At 34.7% G+C, this 13635-nt stretch overlaps 2 protein-coding genes across 5 annotated transcripts; one reads left to right on the top strand and one right to left on the bottom strand.

Annotated features, from left to right (window-relative positions):
• Positions 1–245: 245 nt before the first annotated feature.
• On the bottom strand, positions 246–4365 carry LOC145562580 (uncharacterized). Its single transcript, XM_081622896.1, has 7 exons — positions 4061–4365; positions 2878–3021; positions 2026–2093; positions 1827–1877; positions 1678–1737; positions 1154–1551; positions 246–638 (listed from the first exon to the last, which is right to left on the bottom strand). The coding sequence occupies exons 1-6, from the start codon at positions 4182–4184 to the stop codon at positions 1195–1197; spliced, it is 804 nt and encodes a 267-aa protein (XP_081479022.1). The 5' UTR covers positions 4185–4365; the 3' UTR covers positions 246–638; positions 1154–1194.
• A 2692-nt stretch (positions 4366–7057) lies between these two features.
• Positions 7058–13306, top strand: LOC145562578 (serine/threonine-protein phosphatase PP1 isozyme 2-like). Of its 4 annotated transcripts, none has more exons than XM_081622894.1 (4): positions 7058–7591; positions 11027–11586; positions 11673–11888; positions 12832–13306. In XM_081622894.1, the coding sequence occupies exons 1-4, from the start codon at positions 7417–7419 to the stop codon at positions 12856–12858; spliced, it is 978 nt and encodes a 325-aa protein (XP_081479020.1). In that variant the 5' UTR covers positions 7058–7416; the 3' UTR covers positions 12859–13306. The 4 variants fall into 4 exon arrangements, with proteins under 4 accessions (XP_081479020.1, XP_081479018.1, XP_081479021.1 ...); XM_081622892.1 differs by having other exon boundaries at positions 11673–11894; XM_081622895.1 differs by having other exon boundaries at positions 7059–7591; positions 12835–13306.
• The last annotated feature ends 329 nt before the right edge of the window (positions 13307–13635 follow it).

Genomic DNA, 13635 nt, shown 5'->3' with positions numbered 1-13635 from the left:
TATGCATACCAGGTAATGCAGAAATCGCCAGTCCTCGAAGCGGTATCTTCATTTTTCAGAAAGAGAGTTTCAGTAGGAGAATCCTGAAAACCCAAACCAAATCCACGTAAATAAGCTCTTGAGGATCAATGAAGCAATCCACATAAATAAAATTAAAGACAATAACATCAAAAGCAAGTCTTGAGTGGAATTTGATATTCAACAATTTCATTATAATAAACAAGTAGAAGGGACTACATCAAAAGCCGGGAGAAATTGTTATCTATTGCACAGATATAAAAATTACACAAATTTAATTTACAAGCATCTAGATCATTATTGTACAGAAATGAACTAAAATACAAAACTATCAGGATCATTATTATCAAAGGTGAAACACCAGTATCACAAATTGACATATTTGCAGATGTATCTTGGCAAAATCTTTCAAATGAATGGCTCACCAAAGTAATACAGAACCCGAGTGCCTAAAATTTAAAGGTCTAAATGGGGGGAAAAAAAAAAAAGGCAAAAAAGTCCACTTCGTACAACAGAGGCACCGGCTGGCCTGGACTTCCAGTACGCCATAGACCTAGTCATCTTTGTCGAATGTGATCCAATGTAGCTCACGGTTACAGTTGTGCAGCTGAAAATGAGACCTGCAATAAAATACATTTTGCCTCCATCACGAATTATATGATTCAAATGGTTCTAATGACCGCATGCTGCCTGATCATGAATCAAATACACTTTTGGTGCACTATAAAAGAAGTTATTACATGACAGAATGGAGAGAGCCTAGTGACCATTGTGTAATGGGTAATGTAATTATTTATATGGGCAACCAGAAAGATTCGGAGTATAAAACATTCAGGATTCTGTGCAAGGTATCATGATGTAATTATATAATTTCTGTCATGCGAAGCTGTTCAGTAAAGGATAAACACAGAACCAGAACCTTCGAAGTGAAAAAATCATAACAATCTTTAAAGGAAAAGTAGGGTAGCTATTACACCAACTGTACCAACAACATTGACGTAACATACCACCCAAATATCAATTATATTACCATGCTACAAAAAAGAATAATGAAGCACAACAAATCTATTCATCACATCATGATGGGGAAAAAATCCTTCTCGGGATTAATGAGCACATAAAAGAGAATGCAAACCTTATCAGTCAGACTGATTTCTCTGTCACTAACTGCTACTGCTATTTTAAGTCCTCGGTAACTGAGTTAGGCTCTGCATCATGACACACGTCTTCTTCATTCTGTGTTATACCCTTCAATTTATTCCTTGTCCTTGAAGAAACAGGAATTCCTGCGTCAGAGTCTACGCTAGAATCACCCTTATTTTCTCTCGAGAACTGTGTTGCAGCCACTCGTGCACCAGCTATAACGTTGTTAAGACCAGATGAAATTTCCAGTTTAGAAGCCTTGGAGGTTCCAGAGAGACAAGTGAGTGATCCAGGTTTCAGTGAGAAAGGATCATGAGAATCTACAGGCGGAAACTTGACAGGGTATGGAGCTTCAACTGAACGCAGACCTCTTACTGCTGCCTCGTATATCTATAGCCAAAACCGAGAAGTTAACAGCTTTCTCAGTAGCAGAGACAAATAAGTAATGGACATAAAAGCAACATTGTATTCCTGCAAAGTGAGGAAAAGAGCCAAGGTCTTACAGTTCGGGCATACCTTCCTCTCCAAATTGTAAACACCCTGTTGCCCTCGCATTTCGAATGGGATAATCAGTTTCTGTATTAGTTTTAAGTACATGTGTTAGCTATTAATCACACAATTAGCAATTCATATCTGGATAAAAAGAGTAAAGAACGGATGCATACCTGTGGCTGCTCGCATAACCAGCAATAATCTGTTTGTCCCTCCAATCTGACCTGTCAAACAAAGGAATATCCCATAATAATTCTTCGTTTCTTACAAGAATAACTTCAAAGATTGTTACGAGGCACAATCACAATACTTCATTTGGAATCAAAGGGATGGGAAACCAGTAAAAAATAAAAGAAAACATATATGCTCTACCCCTTCTGGCAATTCCTCCCAGCTTTGCAGCTCTTCACATGTTATACATCCAACCACCTCCACACAACCTGCGTTCAAAAGGAAGTTCAGTAAGAAACCTTGGAGAAAAGAGAAATGATGTTCATGTGCAGTCGACCTTGGCATATACTGAATAACTGGCACAAAAAGAGAGGTGCACGTGTTCCCGTAAGATTATCTAGATCCTAAGGACAAAAGTTAGCGAGGTATCAACTCTATGCAGCCACTTCTCAAGAGATCATACTATCCAATTGCATGGGATTCGCTTCCGAAGACACAATAAAAGCCTGATGCTCCACAGAGCTTATTCTCATCTCCATTAAGAAATGGCAAAGGAATAAGTTAACTACAGTCTCCAGTATTGTCGATAGAAAATTTGAATAAAAGCAAGTAACACAATACTCGGTGGAAAGGAATGCTCTACTACAGAGCCTTTTTTAATTAAAAATGTCCTATATTATATAAAAAAAAGATGTAGCAGACCTTCCTGTTCTAAATTAACAGAAATCATAACATGGCCTCATAGCAATTGCAGTGCAGACAGTTTTGTCAGCAGGTTGTCATAATTTGGTGAAAAAGGGTTGTCCCCATTGGAGGCAACTTACCATTCTCAACTCTTTACCTTAAATCTTACAAGAAGCATATTTTCCTGCCATTTTATAAGCTGAAGAACTAGATTTCACGTGTGCTCAAGTTGTTTCCAGACCAAATAATCATAATTTGAAATCAGACTTTGGGCCACAAGAAATAATTGTCTATAAATTCATACAAATGCTCACAGACTGAATATGCAGAACAATTCTGTAAGAGAAAATTTTGATCAAGAGTGACAACCTATCAGCCGTGAAGTTGGATAATTATCTGGAAACTTGAGGTCCTTTATTCCATTCACTACATAGATTTCTTTGTAGAAGTCCTCCATTGCTTTAATAGTTTCAGGTTCAGGGACCTTACTAGCAGCATGTATCCAAAGTCGACCTTCACAGATCAGATCAATTAACAACATAAAAAAAAAAACATCCATCACAAGAAACTACTTCATAGATGATACATTCCGTAATCTCCATTTTAGATGGTTGAAGTAGACAGATACCAAACAACTGAGATACCTTCAATAATGTACAGAGTATTTATGTTTCATTTCCAACCAAACAGATTCCACAAAAGATTAATTAATTGAATTATGTTTTCACATGTAAATGCACATAATCAAGCTAGTTAGCAGGAGCATAAGAAATAAATAGGTTAATAGATAAACAAGCAGTTTGCAAGGTTCAGACCCTCCAATATACGCGAAAAGAACAAAAAAATATGTTAGCTAACGTTGTACTGGACTACCAGTTTACCATAAAGCATAGCATATAGCATAACAACCATCTCCGCCACCACCACACATATTAAGGTACCATGACAACCACCCTAACTACTCGGTGTTTGACAATATGTGCAATATCATACCCTTCCTCCCCACACCCTCCACACACGCACACGCACACTCAAACGCACACGCAGTCAGTTGAAGTCCTTCAAATAATCACACACAGTCAGTTGATGTCCTTCAAATAATCCCACACAGTCAGTTGAAGTCCTTCAAATAATCAACAACCTTGAAAGTTGAAACTAAGTTCCAATTATCAGGCACCACCACAAACACATACCAACATAATTATCAAAGATAACACCAGTACGACAAACCACCCTAACTACTAGATTTAATTAAATTAACTCAATTCTCAAAGTTCCACTTTTTGCTCAGTGTGGATCCCCAGTTAAAGCTTCTACAAGCAAAATTATTCAATATAATTCAAACATATTCGATTTCAACATCCAGAAAATTACCCAATTACTCAAAATACCAATAATACAAGTAAACATTAATCAAGAACAACACTTTCAAATTTCATTATAATATTCAACAACTACCCACAAGTCTTCAAATTAAAAGCTTCCCATCAAAACTTTTACCTTGCTAGAAAATTACAGCTGAATGAGAAACAGGAGAGAGAAAAAGGACTACCTCGAATAGGGGAAGGCCATGATCGACCCTCAACTCGTTTAATGCCAAAAACGAGGAGAGAAGCCCAAGGTTGGTGCATTGTTAGACATGGGTTTGTGTAATTTCCTCCATTGTTTCTTCTCATCTTTCCAATAAGTTTATTTTTTCAAGTCAATTTCTCTAATCTCCAAACATTCAAAACTTTTAGACTTGTAAATGGAACAGAATCAGTTCTCTAGCGATTTCCCTGACCACCAATTGATGAGCTTTCTGGGTTTGTTCAAGGAATTGGTTTTGGGGACATCCTAATTTCTAAGCACATTAGGAAAATTTGTAAATTCAGCCATTTAAAATTAATATTTTTCTAATTACAGTTATTTAAAAAAAATTACAAATTGTAGCCTAAAAGTTATTATAAATTGGCAATTGTAAATTCATTCAATTTTTTCATCGGTTTGCGAGTAAAAAAATGTTAGGTTAAGGTTTTAACGACCATTTTAGTAGTTAATGATTTAAATTGAGTTCGGAATTGGCAAAAAATTAACATAAGTGCCTCGTTTTTACAGCAAAAAATAGTTCTTCACAAATCGATATATTTTTGTTACACAAACGAGGCACTTACATTATTTTTTCTCTAATTCCGAGCTCAATTTGGAGTCTTAAGGGCTAAATTGGCCCCTAAAACCTAAATTGAATATTTTTCGACACGCAAATTGACGAAAAAGTTGAATTGGATTGCAATTTACAATTTATAAGAACTTTTGGGCTGCAATTTGCAATTTTTTTTAAATGACTGCAATTAATAAATAAAATACAAACTTTAAATAGTTGCAATTGGCAAAAATTCTTAAACTTAAGTTCAAATTGTTATTTTAGAAATGAATCAGATCAATTTCACATATTTCGGAACCCATGTTGAAAAATAGATGTGGTTTGTGAATTGTAACCATTTACAAGTATTACAACCAAAAGTCGGTCAATAAAGACCCATGACGATTTTGAGTCAATGAAAGGAGGCGTAAGTTACAAACGATTGATTAATACTCCGTAGTTCAAAAGCATATAGTGGACAGTTCCATCCACCTATCTGGCCTCTAGGGGTGTTGTAGGGTGTATAGGAAGCACATTGACTTGTTTTTATTCTGAGTTCGAAAAATTCAATATTTGGCTAAAAGTGATGAATATTTGATCCATGCTTTTAGATCAATTTCGAAGATTTTAGGATCCGGTGTCGAAAACTCTCATGATGGTAGGTCATACATTCCGAGGTCATATAATGTTGATTGGAAGTCATGTATAACCAGCAGTTGGTCACATAAAGACCCATGGATGTGGTGGCCTTAAGTTATTAATAAAGGGAGACATGCACATAAATGGCTTATTGATATTTTAAAGGCGAAGTGGATGATTCTAACCACCCAAATGGGCTCTCGAGTTGTTGTGGGATTTATGGAAAGAGCCCTAACTTCTCTTTTTTGCAGGTCCGAAAAAGTAAAAAAGTGTCTATAATAATTGAAGGCTACATTAGAATACAATGTAGAAAACTCCAAGGATTGTTGAGGATGCATCTCATGGTCATGTAATATTGTTTGTAATCATATATGACCACTAGCCCGTCATATAAACTCCCGTGGCAATCCCTTTTTTTTTTCTTTTTTTTTACGGAACCTACTCCTGTAGTAACCTTGAGTTAATAAAGAGAAGTGTAAGTTGTAAACGACTAAATTGGTAGTTTAAAGACCAAGTGGAAAACTTCACCTAACTATCTCTGATTTCATAAATGAAAAAAAAAAACTATGAATTTTTCATAGTGATTAGAATCTAACCATACTTTATTTGATTGTTTTTCTAAAACACTAACAAACCAAACAGGTCAAAGCGTATAATTTTTTTTATTAACTAAATCAGATTAAGTGAATAAAGCCTGAAGTATGACGACTTGCAATTGAACTTGAGATGCATTTTAGGCAAATAAAGTGTTGAATTCATAAGGAATCAAAATAATCAAATGTACAGCCAATTATCACTTTTTTCTTTAAATAAATTGTTAAAAGTCATAAAATATGTAATTGTTTTTGAATGCATAATCATGATGATCAAGTGCATATTTCTCATTATATCTTAAAGAAATGTATTGTCCTTCCTTGGCTTGTTCAAGATTTTTACATGCATGTAATACGAAACAATGTCAAGGTTGACAGTGGGATGATTTTGATTGGCATGGACAACTAAACAGGTTGTTAAAAAAAGTAATTCAACTTGAGAATGATTAAACCAAACTCGAATTAGATCTTTCAAATTAGTTCATATATACTATATATTTTGAATAAAAAAGAATTCATGATGAATAATTGGAGCAACTTTTTCTAATAAGTTTTCATGGACACTTGTTGAATTAAAGAATCAATATAAAAATAAAGAATCTCCCATATTTAGAAAAACTTTCCTTTTAACCATCTTTAACTGTTTTACTACATGAACACTTTTTTTTTTTGTTAAATAACTCATATTTTATTAAAGAATTAATGTAAAAATTAAAGTAATTCCACGGTAGAACAATTCATAAGCAAAGAAATTAATATCTTACCAGTTGAGTTCACCATTCTCGAAGGTTACAATTTTGTTTTAACCAAGTTTTTCTTTAAGTTTAACAACACTCAATTAAAGATCGTTTCATTTAATAAACAAAATGTTTTCAAATTTAATAAAACCCATAGAACTTGTTCAAAAGATCGTTTGGTTCGTTTCCTTAACTCCATAAGACCATAATTGAATCATGCTTACAAGTTACGAGTAGTCAAATAACGTACATTTATTAACAAAAAAAAAATCCATTATAATATTCCGTTTTGAGTAAGACACAACTACGCGGTGTATCAATGGACATAAGGGATGGAGGGGAGGCCATAACTAGGGTAACCATACACAAAGACATGGTAGTCTTGCCGCCATCAACTTACCAAATGGAGAGAACAAAACTAGAAAAAAAGTAAACAAGTCAACTCATTCATTCTTCATTCATTCCCACTTGCCACTTTGCTAGTAGCTGAAGCCTCCCCCAATTCACTCTTTCCCCTTCATCTTTTTTCCACCCTTTCTTCCACTCTTTCTCTCTCTTCCACATTTCTTCCCACTACCAATTTCCAATCTAAAAATCAAAAAATCCCCAGAATCTCAACTTTACCTGTATTTCCCAAACTCTGTTTCTTCTAAAGCTAAATTAAAATTCCCTTTCATCTTTTTTGCTTTTTCCCACCATTCTTTTTTTTTTTTTTTTTTTGTTAGTAAAGTGATGTTCTTTGCTACACTTCTTTCAATTCATTCTCCATCTCTAATTTATTTTCTCTCTCTTTCTGTTTTCCCACCTATTTGATTTTATGGACTCTGCTGTTCTTGATAGCATTATTACCAGATTGCTTGATGTTAAGGGTAAACCTGGTAAACAGGTTCAGATTTCTGAGTCTGAGATCCGTCAACTTTGCTTATTTTCTAGGGAAATCTTTTTGAAACAGCCTAATCTTTTGGAAATTGAAGCTCCTGTTAAGATTTGTGGTAATTCTTCTTATTACTTTTGTAGTTTATTCAATGTTTAGTTATGTTTGATTGTTATTTTTACTGGGTTTTTGGTGATTTGAAGTGGGTTTTTGTTGAATTTTATTGTTGACCTACAAATTTGTGATCTTGGAATGTTTTTTATATATAGGCTGTGTTACACGGGTACTCGTGTCCGTCACAGGTGTATCTCCAATTGTCCCACTCGGCTATTTTGTAAAATAATTTGCATGATTTTGGCCCACAAGTAGAGTAGAGGATTGGACATAGGTTATTGAGGTGTAATAAAGAGTCCGATTTACATAGTTTATAGAAAATGCACTAAAAACCCTGAAATAAGATATTTGTATGGGCTTTGTATACAGTGATTGCAAATTGACTGGTGTAATAAGGTCAAACTATAGAGAGACCTAGTATAGTGGTCCTTGTTTAGTTGATGTCTTCATATTCAAGTGATTACTTAAGAGAAAGTTGGCTGCTGGTGGAATGAGGTTGTTGTATTTGGTGAATTATAAATTCAAGTGTTTGGACCAACCATGTCAAGTGCTAGTTCATTTAATGATTTGACCATGTAGTCTGAATTTATCAAGTCATTACAACATTTGATGAATTTGACAATGAAGTCCGAGATTTTCAAGTTACTTTGTTGCTTTAATCAAATTTGTAATATGCTTGGTGCTGCTTATGCACTCTCAACCAAAATTCAGCTTTGAAAAATGCAACTACCATCTTTTTGGTGAGGTAATTGATTAATAAAACTGTTCAATACTTTAGCGAGATATTTTGTTTAATCAAAAGGCTAGTAAATTGGATTTGAGAGTGTTAAATACTAGTATTGTTTATTACTGGTTTAGCTATTCTGGCCGTCATGCATTAAGCATGATTTTGTGTCATCCTCGAGTGATTTTCTCTACTTGTGAGCTAAAGTGGGTTTGTCATGTAGCATTTCCCTCTGATATAGGTAATATGTCACATAGCCCAAACTCCCAAAGCAAAGTGCCTTTGTAGTTGTCTTGATTATTAGAAGATATCTAGGCTCATGTACCTGTACTTTAATGACTGATAGATTGGTTTAGTATGCCAAGTTTTTAATATGGTTTTGTAAGACATGAAACAAAGATAGGCTCATCTTTTTTATGAGGCTGTAATGAAAATTTCGCTCTTGTAATCTCCTTATTTATTTTGGACTTTGGAGGCTGCATCTAAGTGGGACAAAATTAAATAGTTTTAAAAACTAGTTTTACTAGTGCTCACGGAAGTGCATATGGTGTGTTTGTAGACGAAGAATAAGGTCCATAGTAGTATTATAAGTCTGCTATTAATAGCTTAGAAACCAATTATGCAAACTTTTCATTACTTGCAACTTATGTGCCTGGTTGGCTATCTTTACATTTAGACCATAACACTTGAACATCGACTGTCCAGAGGGAATTAAGTGATTTTCATTGGGATATTTACATTTCCTAGGTCCCAGTTAAACATAGCATCAGATCTCTGGTTTTATAAATATGCTATTGCCTGGTTTTATCCCCTGAAATATGTCCTGATGATCAGTAGAAATATGAATTGTGCCAAAGTTCAGAGAATGAGTGAAGTTTTTTGTTACTAATGCCTATGGGTCATTGATATGACTGCAGATTGGAGAAGCGTTTTTTTTTTTTTTTTTTTTTAATTTTTAACGTAGTAGAATGGCTTCGAAATGGGAAAACATCATACTGTGAATGATTTCTGATACTATCTGCTGCAATTCCAAATATTTTGCTGATGGACCCTGTTTGCTCAGAAGAATGGATGAGTAGTTTCCTTTTGCTTCCTTGGGGGATTAATTTATTAGATACCCGAGAACCCGGCAAACAAACCAGGCAAATTAGCTATTACTGCAACACTATGACCAACTCACCAACTTACTATTTTATTGGACAATTTAGTCCTGATTTTTGTCCCACAGCTTTGAGTAATAGACTAATAGCTTCCATTCCATCTGTCATTCTCTTGCGTAGGATAGGTTCTTACATGTTACAAATTTCTTCTACGTCCCTGTGTGTAGGTTCTTACACAGACTGGCCCTCTGACCTGCAAGGTTTCCTTCCATCTTATTTCTAGGTATGGCCCAACTCCCAAGTGGATTCAAGTGCATTCTATCTCCTACATGTTTTTGATGTATTCTTTCTGGAAATCTTAATGCCTTGGTTGCCACCAAGGTTACAACCTCAAAAAATTAATTTGACGAAGTGGTGGTAGATGGATTTCACATAAAATCCCAACTTGTACATAAATTTAGTTGTGAACTCTATAAGCTGTAAAATCTGTTGGTCTGTTATTTGTATAGCAACTTTAGTTTGCTCATGACTACCTGCCTATCGTGAAGTCATTAATACAAGTAAATTTTCACCTTTCCGAGTTGCAAAACTTTTTTCTACTATTTGATGTGCTGTACCGTCATTGTTACTGAGACATGTGGTATCTGAGGCAGATGAATTTTGATATTTGACAATAAGGGACAGTAGGTGCACTCAGTGTCTCTCTTGGAAGCTGAACGATGCTAGACATGCATTACATACTGGGTGGCCATAGCTTTGATATTGTATATGAAACTGACAAGGGGAACAAACTAGTTGTCATTGGTGAGATGCAAATACTAAAGTGGAGATTTAGACATAAATCCAAGAAATGAGAACTTTAATTGTAACATAATACTTGTGCAATGTGTTATGGATCTTTTGGACTTTGAACCTTTGGTAGACCAATAGAAGTTTGATAAGTTAAAGATTGAGGTTCTGAGAAGGGAAGTAACTAGTAAATCTTGGAATTCTATTGTCAAGTAAATTTTTTATAAGGGATAGGGTTGATGTGCCCGAGTGCTATTTTTCCAGAATATAAATTATCTTTTTGGCTAATTCATTATTGTGATTGGGTATATTTCATCTTAGAGTCACTAATTGTGCTTGGAAATCAAGGTTATCTATTTCACACCAGCATGGACTGTTACTTATTCTGACATTTGATATGTATTCCCATGGTTTTAATTATTGATTCGAATCATTCGATGCATTTTCTGGGTACATATTATCTCTTAATGTTAAACTGATATTTTCTGAGTCGTAAAGGACTATTATCTATAAATATTGATACAGAGCAAAACAAACTGGTATGAGTATATGACCAATGTAAATATCATGCCGTGTCAATTACAACCTTTTCTGTCAAACTGCAATGTAGTAACCATGTGTTTATGTCATCTCTTATTTCCTAAAGTATGATGCATGCTTCATGAAGTTGTGATGCTGGGTTGGATGATAATAGTGCCTCCATGATTTTGCTAAAATATCCCCAAGCTATGTTTTTGCTAATTATTATTGGAAAAAAGATACTTCGTATTAAGCTTCTATCATTTTTGAAAGCAATTTCCTAATGTTACATCTTTCATGTGGGCAGGAGACATTCATGGGCAGTATTCTGATCTCCTGAGGCTGTTTGAATATGGTGGATTACCTCCAAAATCCAATTACTTGTTCCTGGGTGATTATGTTGATCGTGGGAAGCAGAGTTTGGAAACAATATGTCTTCTCCTTGCTTATAAGATAAAATATCCTGAGAATTTTTTTCTTTTGAGGGGCAACCATGAATGTGCCTCTGTAAATCGTATATATGGATTTTATGATGAGTGTAAACGAAGGTTTAATGTCAGACTCTGGAAAGTCTTTACAGATGCCTTTAACTGCCTACCCGTGGCAGCTCTTATTGATGAAAGGATACTGTGCATGCATGGGGGGATTTCCCCTGATTTGCATAATCTGGACCAAATACGTAATCTACTCCGTCCAACTGATGTTCCAGAAAGTGGTTTGTTGTGTGATCTCCTTTGGTCTGACCCTTGTAATGATATCCAGGGCTGGGGAATGAATGATAGAGGGGTCTCCTATACCTTTGGTCCTGATAAAGTAACCGAGACTCTTAAAAAGCTGGACCTTGATCTAATCTGTCGTGCACACCAGGTTAATATCTTCTTAACACATCTTATGCCTTTAAAATATGTACATCAAATTTAATTGGTCATGATATTCATATATCTAATGTGCAGGTTGTTGAGGATGGATACGAGTTCTTTGCTAATAGGCAACTTGTTACTATATTTTCAGCACCTAATTACTGTGGTGAGTTTGACAATGCTGGAGCGATGATGAGTGTAGACGAAACTTTAATGTGTTCTTTCCAAATACTCAAGCCTGCAGAAAAGAGGCCAAAATTTGGCTTTGGCGGCAGCACTACCACTGTCAAGACAGGGACTCCTGCTAAGGTGAAGGTATGCTTTTACTTCTTTTGTTTAAAAAAATTGCAACACTTTGATTTTCACATTTGTCAATAAACAATTTTGAACAGTAATGACTTTATTATGTATTGGTTCAAGTTACAAAAAAATTGATGAAAGTATATAGTGAAGCTAACTAACAACTTTTTACTACGTACTTTATAACATTAGCTTTCAATAGATTAGCAAAAATGTGGTCAAATCAAGTATCTGAATAGTGCAAAGTCATGTTGCAATTATTTAGTATTGAAGCAAGTATTTCTTGTTAAAAATGCATGCTATCACGGGGCTGTGGTGTTACATAACCATCGTCCATCTTCACTTCGGCCTTTTTTTGGCACTGGACTTATGGCTAGTTATTAATTCCTTTTGCCTTTAGTTCGTTGATGTGATCTTACAGCCAAAATTTATGTTGGGTATATGACTTATCATGCGGCTGAAAACATGCTCAAGCTTTTTAGCAGATTTTCACTCATAATTGAAAATTCTGGTTATTATCTATCTACTTTATATTAATTCACTGAGCCAAATAAAGGCATATATCAACTTTGCTAAACTTCTATAAATAGGGGCAAGACAACTAGTAAAAACTGCGACTATTAGTTGGTTAACAAGTCAAGTGAAGCAGCCAAATAACAACGTAAACACGACTCCTGTTTTTCTACTGGTACTCTATATGTTTTTTTTTTACATTACTAACTGCAAAATCCTCAAGTCAAAAACTAAAGGATGCTATCTCTTTCCAATCTTTAATGCTTAGCTCCATACTAATACTTAATGCTTCTATGCGCATCATGTTAAAGGTGTCTTTGGTAAATAAATGAGTGTACATGAATTATTCTATGCTGTACATATTGCTTTGCACATTATGTTAAAGGTACCTTTGGTGATGACTGATTGACTGATGACCGTTCTCGGATTATTCTATTAGCAGTCTTTCTTTGGAGGAAGAGTATAAAAGAAATGAGCATCTTGACGAAGTCACTTATAGAAAGTTTCCATTCATGGGAAGAGCATAAAATAATCAACGCGTTTACTGACAATTATAGAAGTTCAGCAACAGGCCCCTCGACGCCTTACCATGTCTAAGTATAACTGAGCGGAGCGCCTGCAACGAGTCTGCTGTTTGAAGACAGTGACCCTCATATCATTTGCTAATACATTATCCAGTTTACCGGCAAAGGCGATGTCGTGATAGAGTTATGTATTAATAGTTGAACAGTACAATACATAATGGAGCTGTCAACCTGGACTAAGCATACACCATTTAGGCAATTACCAAGTAATCATTGTTTATCATGTATAATAGATGTTAATGTCTTGTCATTTTTGATAATTTGACGAAATGTTTATAAAGTGTATGCCTAATTATGTTGTTGGTGATCGTGTAGAGCACCAAAATGTGACATGAGACTGAGTTTGAAGTTGGTCTTGATGATTTGTTTGGTAGGAGTTTCCTGCTGTTTGTGCGTGGGTCTTTATCATGGAAGTTCAACTCTAGCTAAGTCTTTTTTTTTTTTTTTTTTTTTTTTTTTTTTTTTTTTTTTTTTTGATAAGAGCTAAATTAATTATTTTGATAATGTGTATTAAGTAAGTAAGGTGATAGATCAACTCCATATTATGGACAACCACTATGTAGTTTAGTGTGTTGATTATAAAATTTGATTAGTCAAATTATTTGGTGGTTGATGACATGCGTGATTATTGAATTTCGGAATTTTAAAAAAAATAAAAT

The sequence above is a fragment of the Chenopodium album genome, chromosome 10 (genome assembly GCF_948465745.1).
Source record: "Chenopodium album chromosome 10, dcCheAlbu1.1, whole genome shotgun sequence".
Lineage (NCBI taxonomy): Eukaryota > Viridiplantae > Streptophyta > Magnoliopsida > Caryophyllales > Amaranthaceae > Chenopodium > Chenopodium album.
This window is presented reverse-complemented; position numbering and strand designations above follow the sequence as displayed.

What these genes read in the sequence shown, in the direction of transcription:
- LOC145562580 (XM_081622896.1), bottom strand. Translation starts at nt 4,184, where the DNA reads ATGAGAAGAAACAATGGAGGAAATTACACAAACCCATGTCTAACAATG. An exon ending in ATGGCCTTCCCCTATTCGAG is followed by an intron (nt 3,022 to 4,060) that starts GTAGTCCTTTTT and finishes TGATCTGTGAAG; the next exon opens with GTCGACTTTGGATACATGCT. An exon ending in TTTACAATTTGGAGAGGAAG is followed by an intron (nt 1,552 to 1,677) that starts GTATGCCCGAAC and finishes TTTTGGCTATAG; the next exon opens with ATATACGAGGCAGCAGTAAG.
- LOC145562578 (XM_081622892.1), top strand. Translation starts at nt 7,417, where the DNA reads ATGGACTCTGCTGTTCTTGATAGCATTATTACCAGATTGCTTGATGTT. An exon ending in AGCTCCTGTTAAGATTTGTG is followed by an intron (nt 7,592 to 11,026) that starts GTAATTCTTCTT and finishes TCATGTGGGCAG; the next exon opens with GAGACATTCATGGGCAGTAT. An exon ending in TAATCTGTCGTGCACACCAG is followed by an intron (nt 11,587 to 11,672) that starts GTTAATATCTTC and finishes TCTAATGTGCAG; the next exon opens with GTTGTTGAGGATGGATACGA.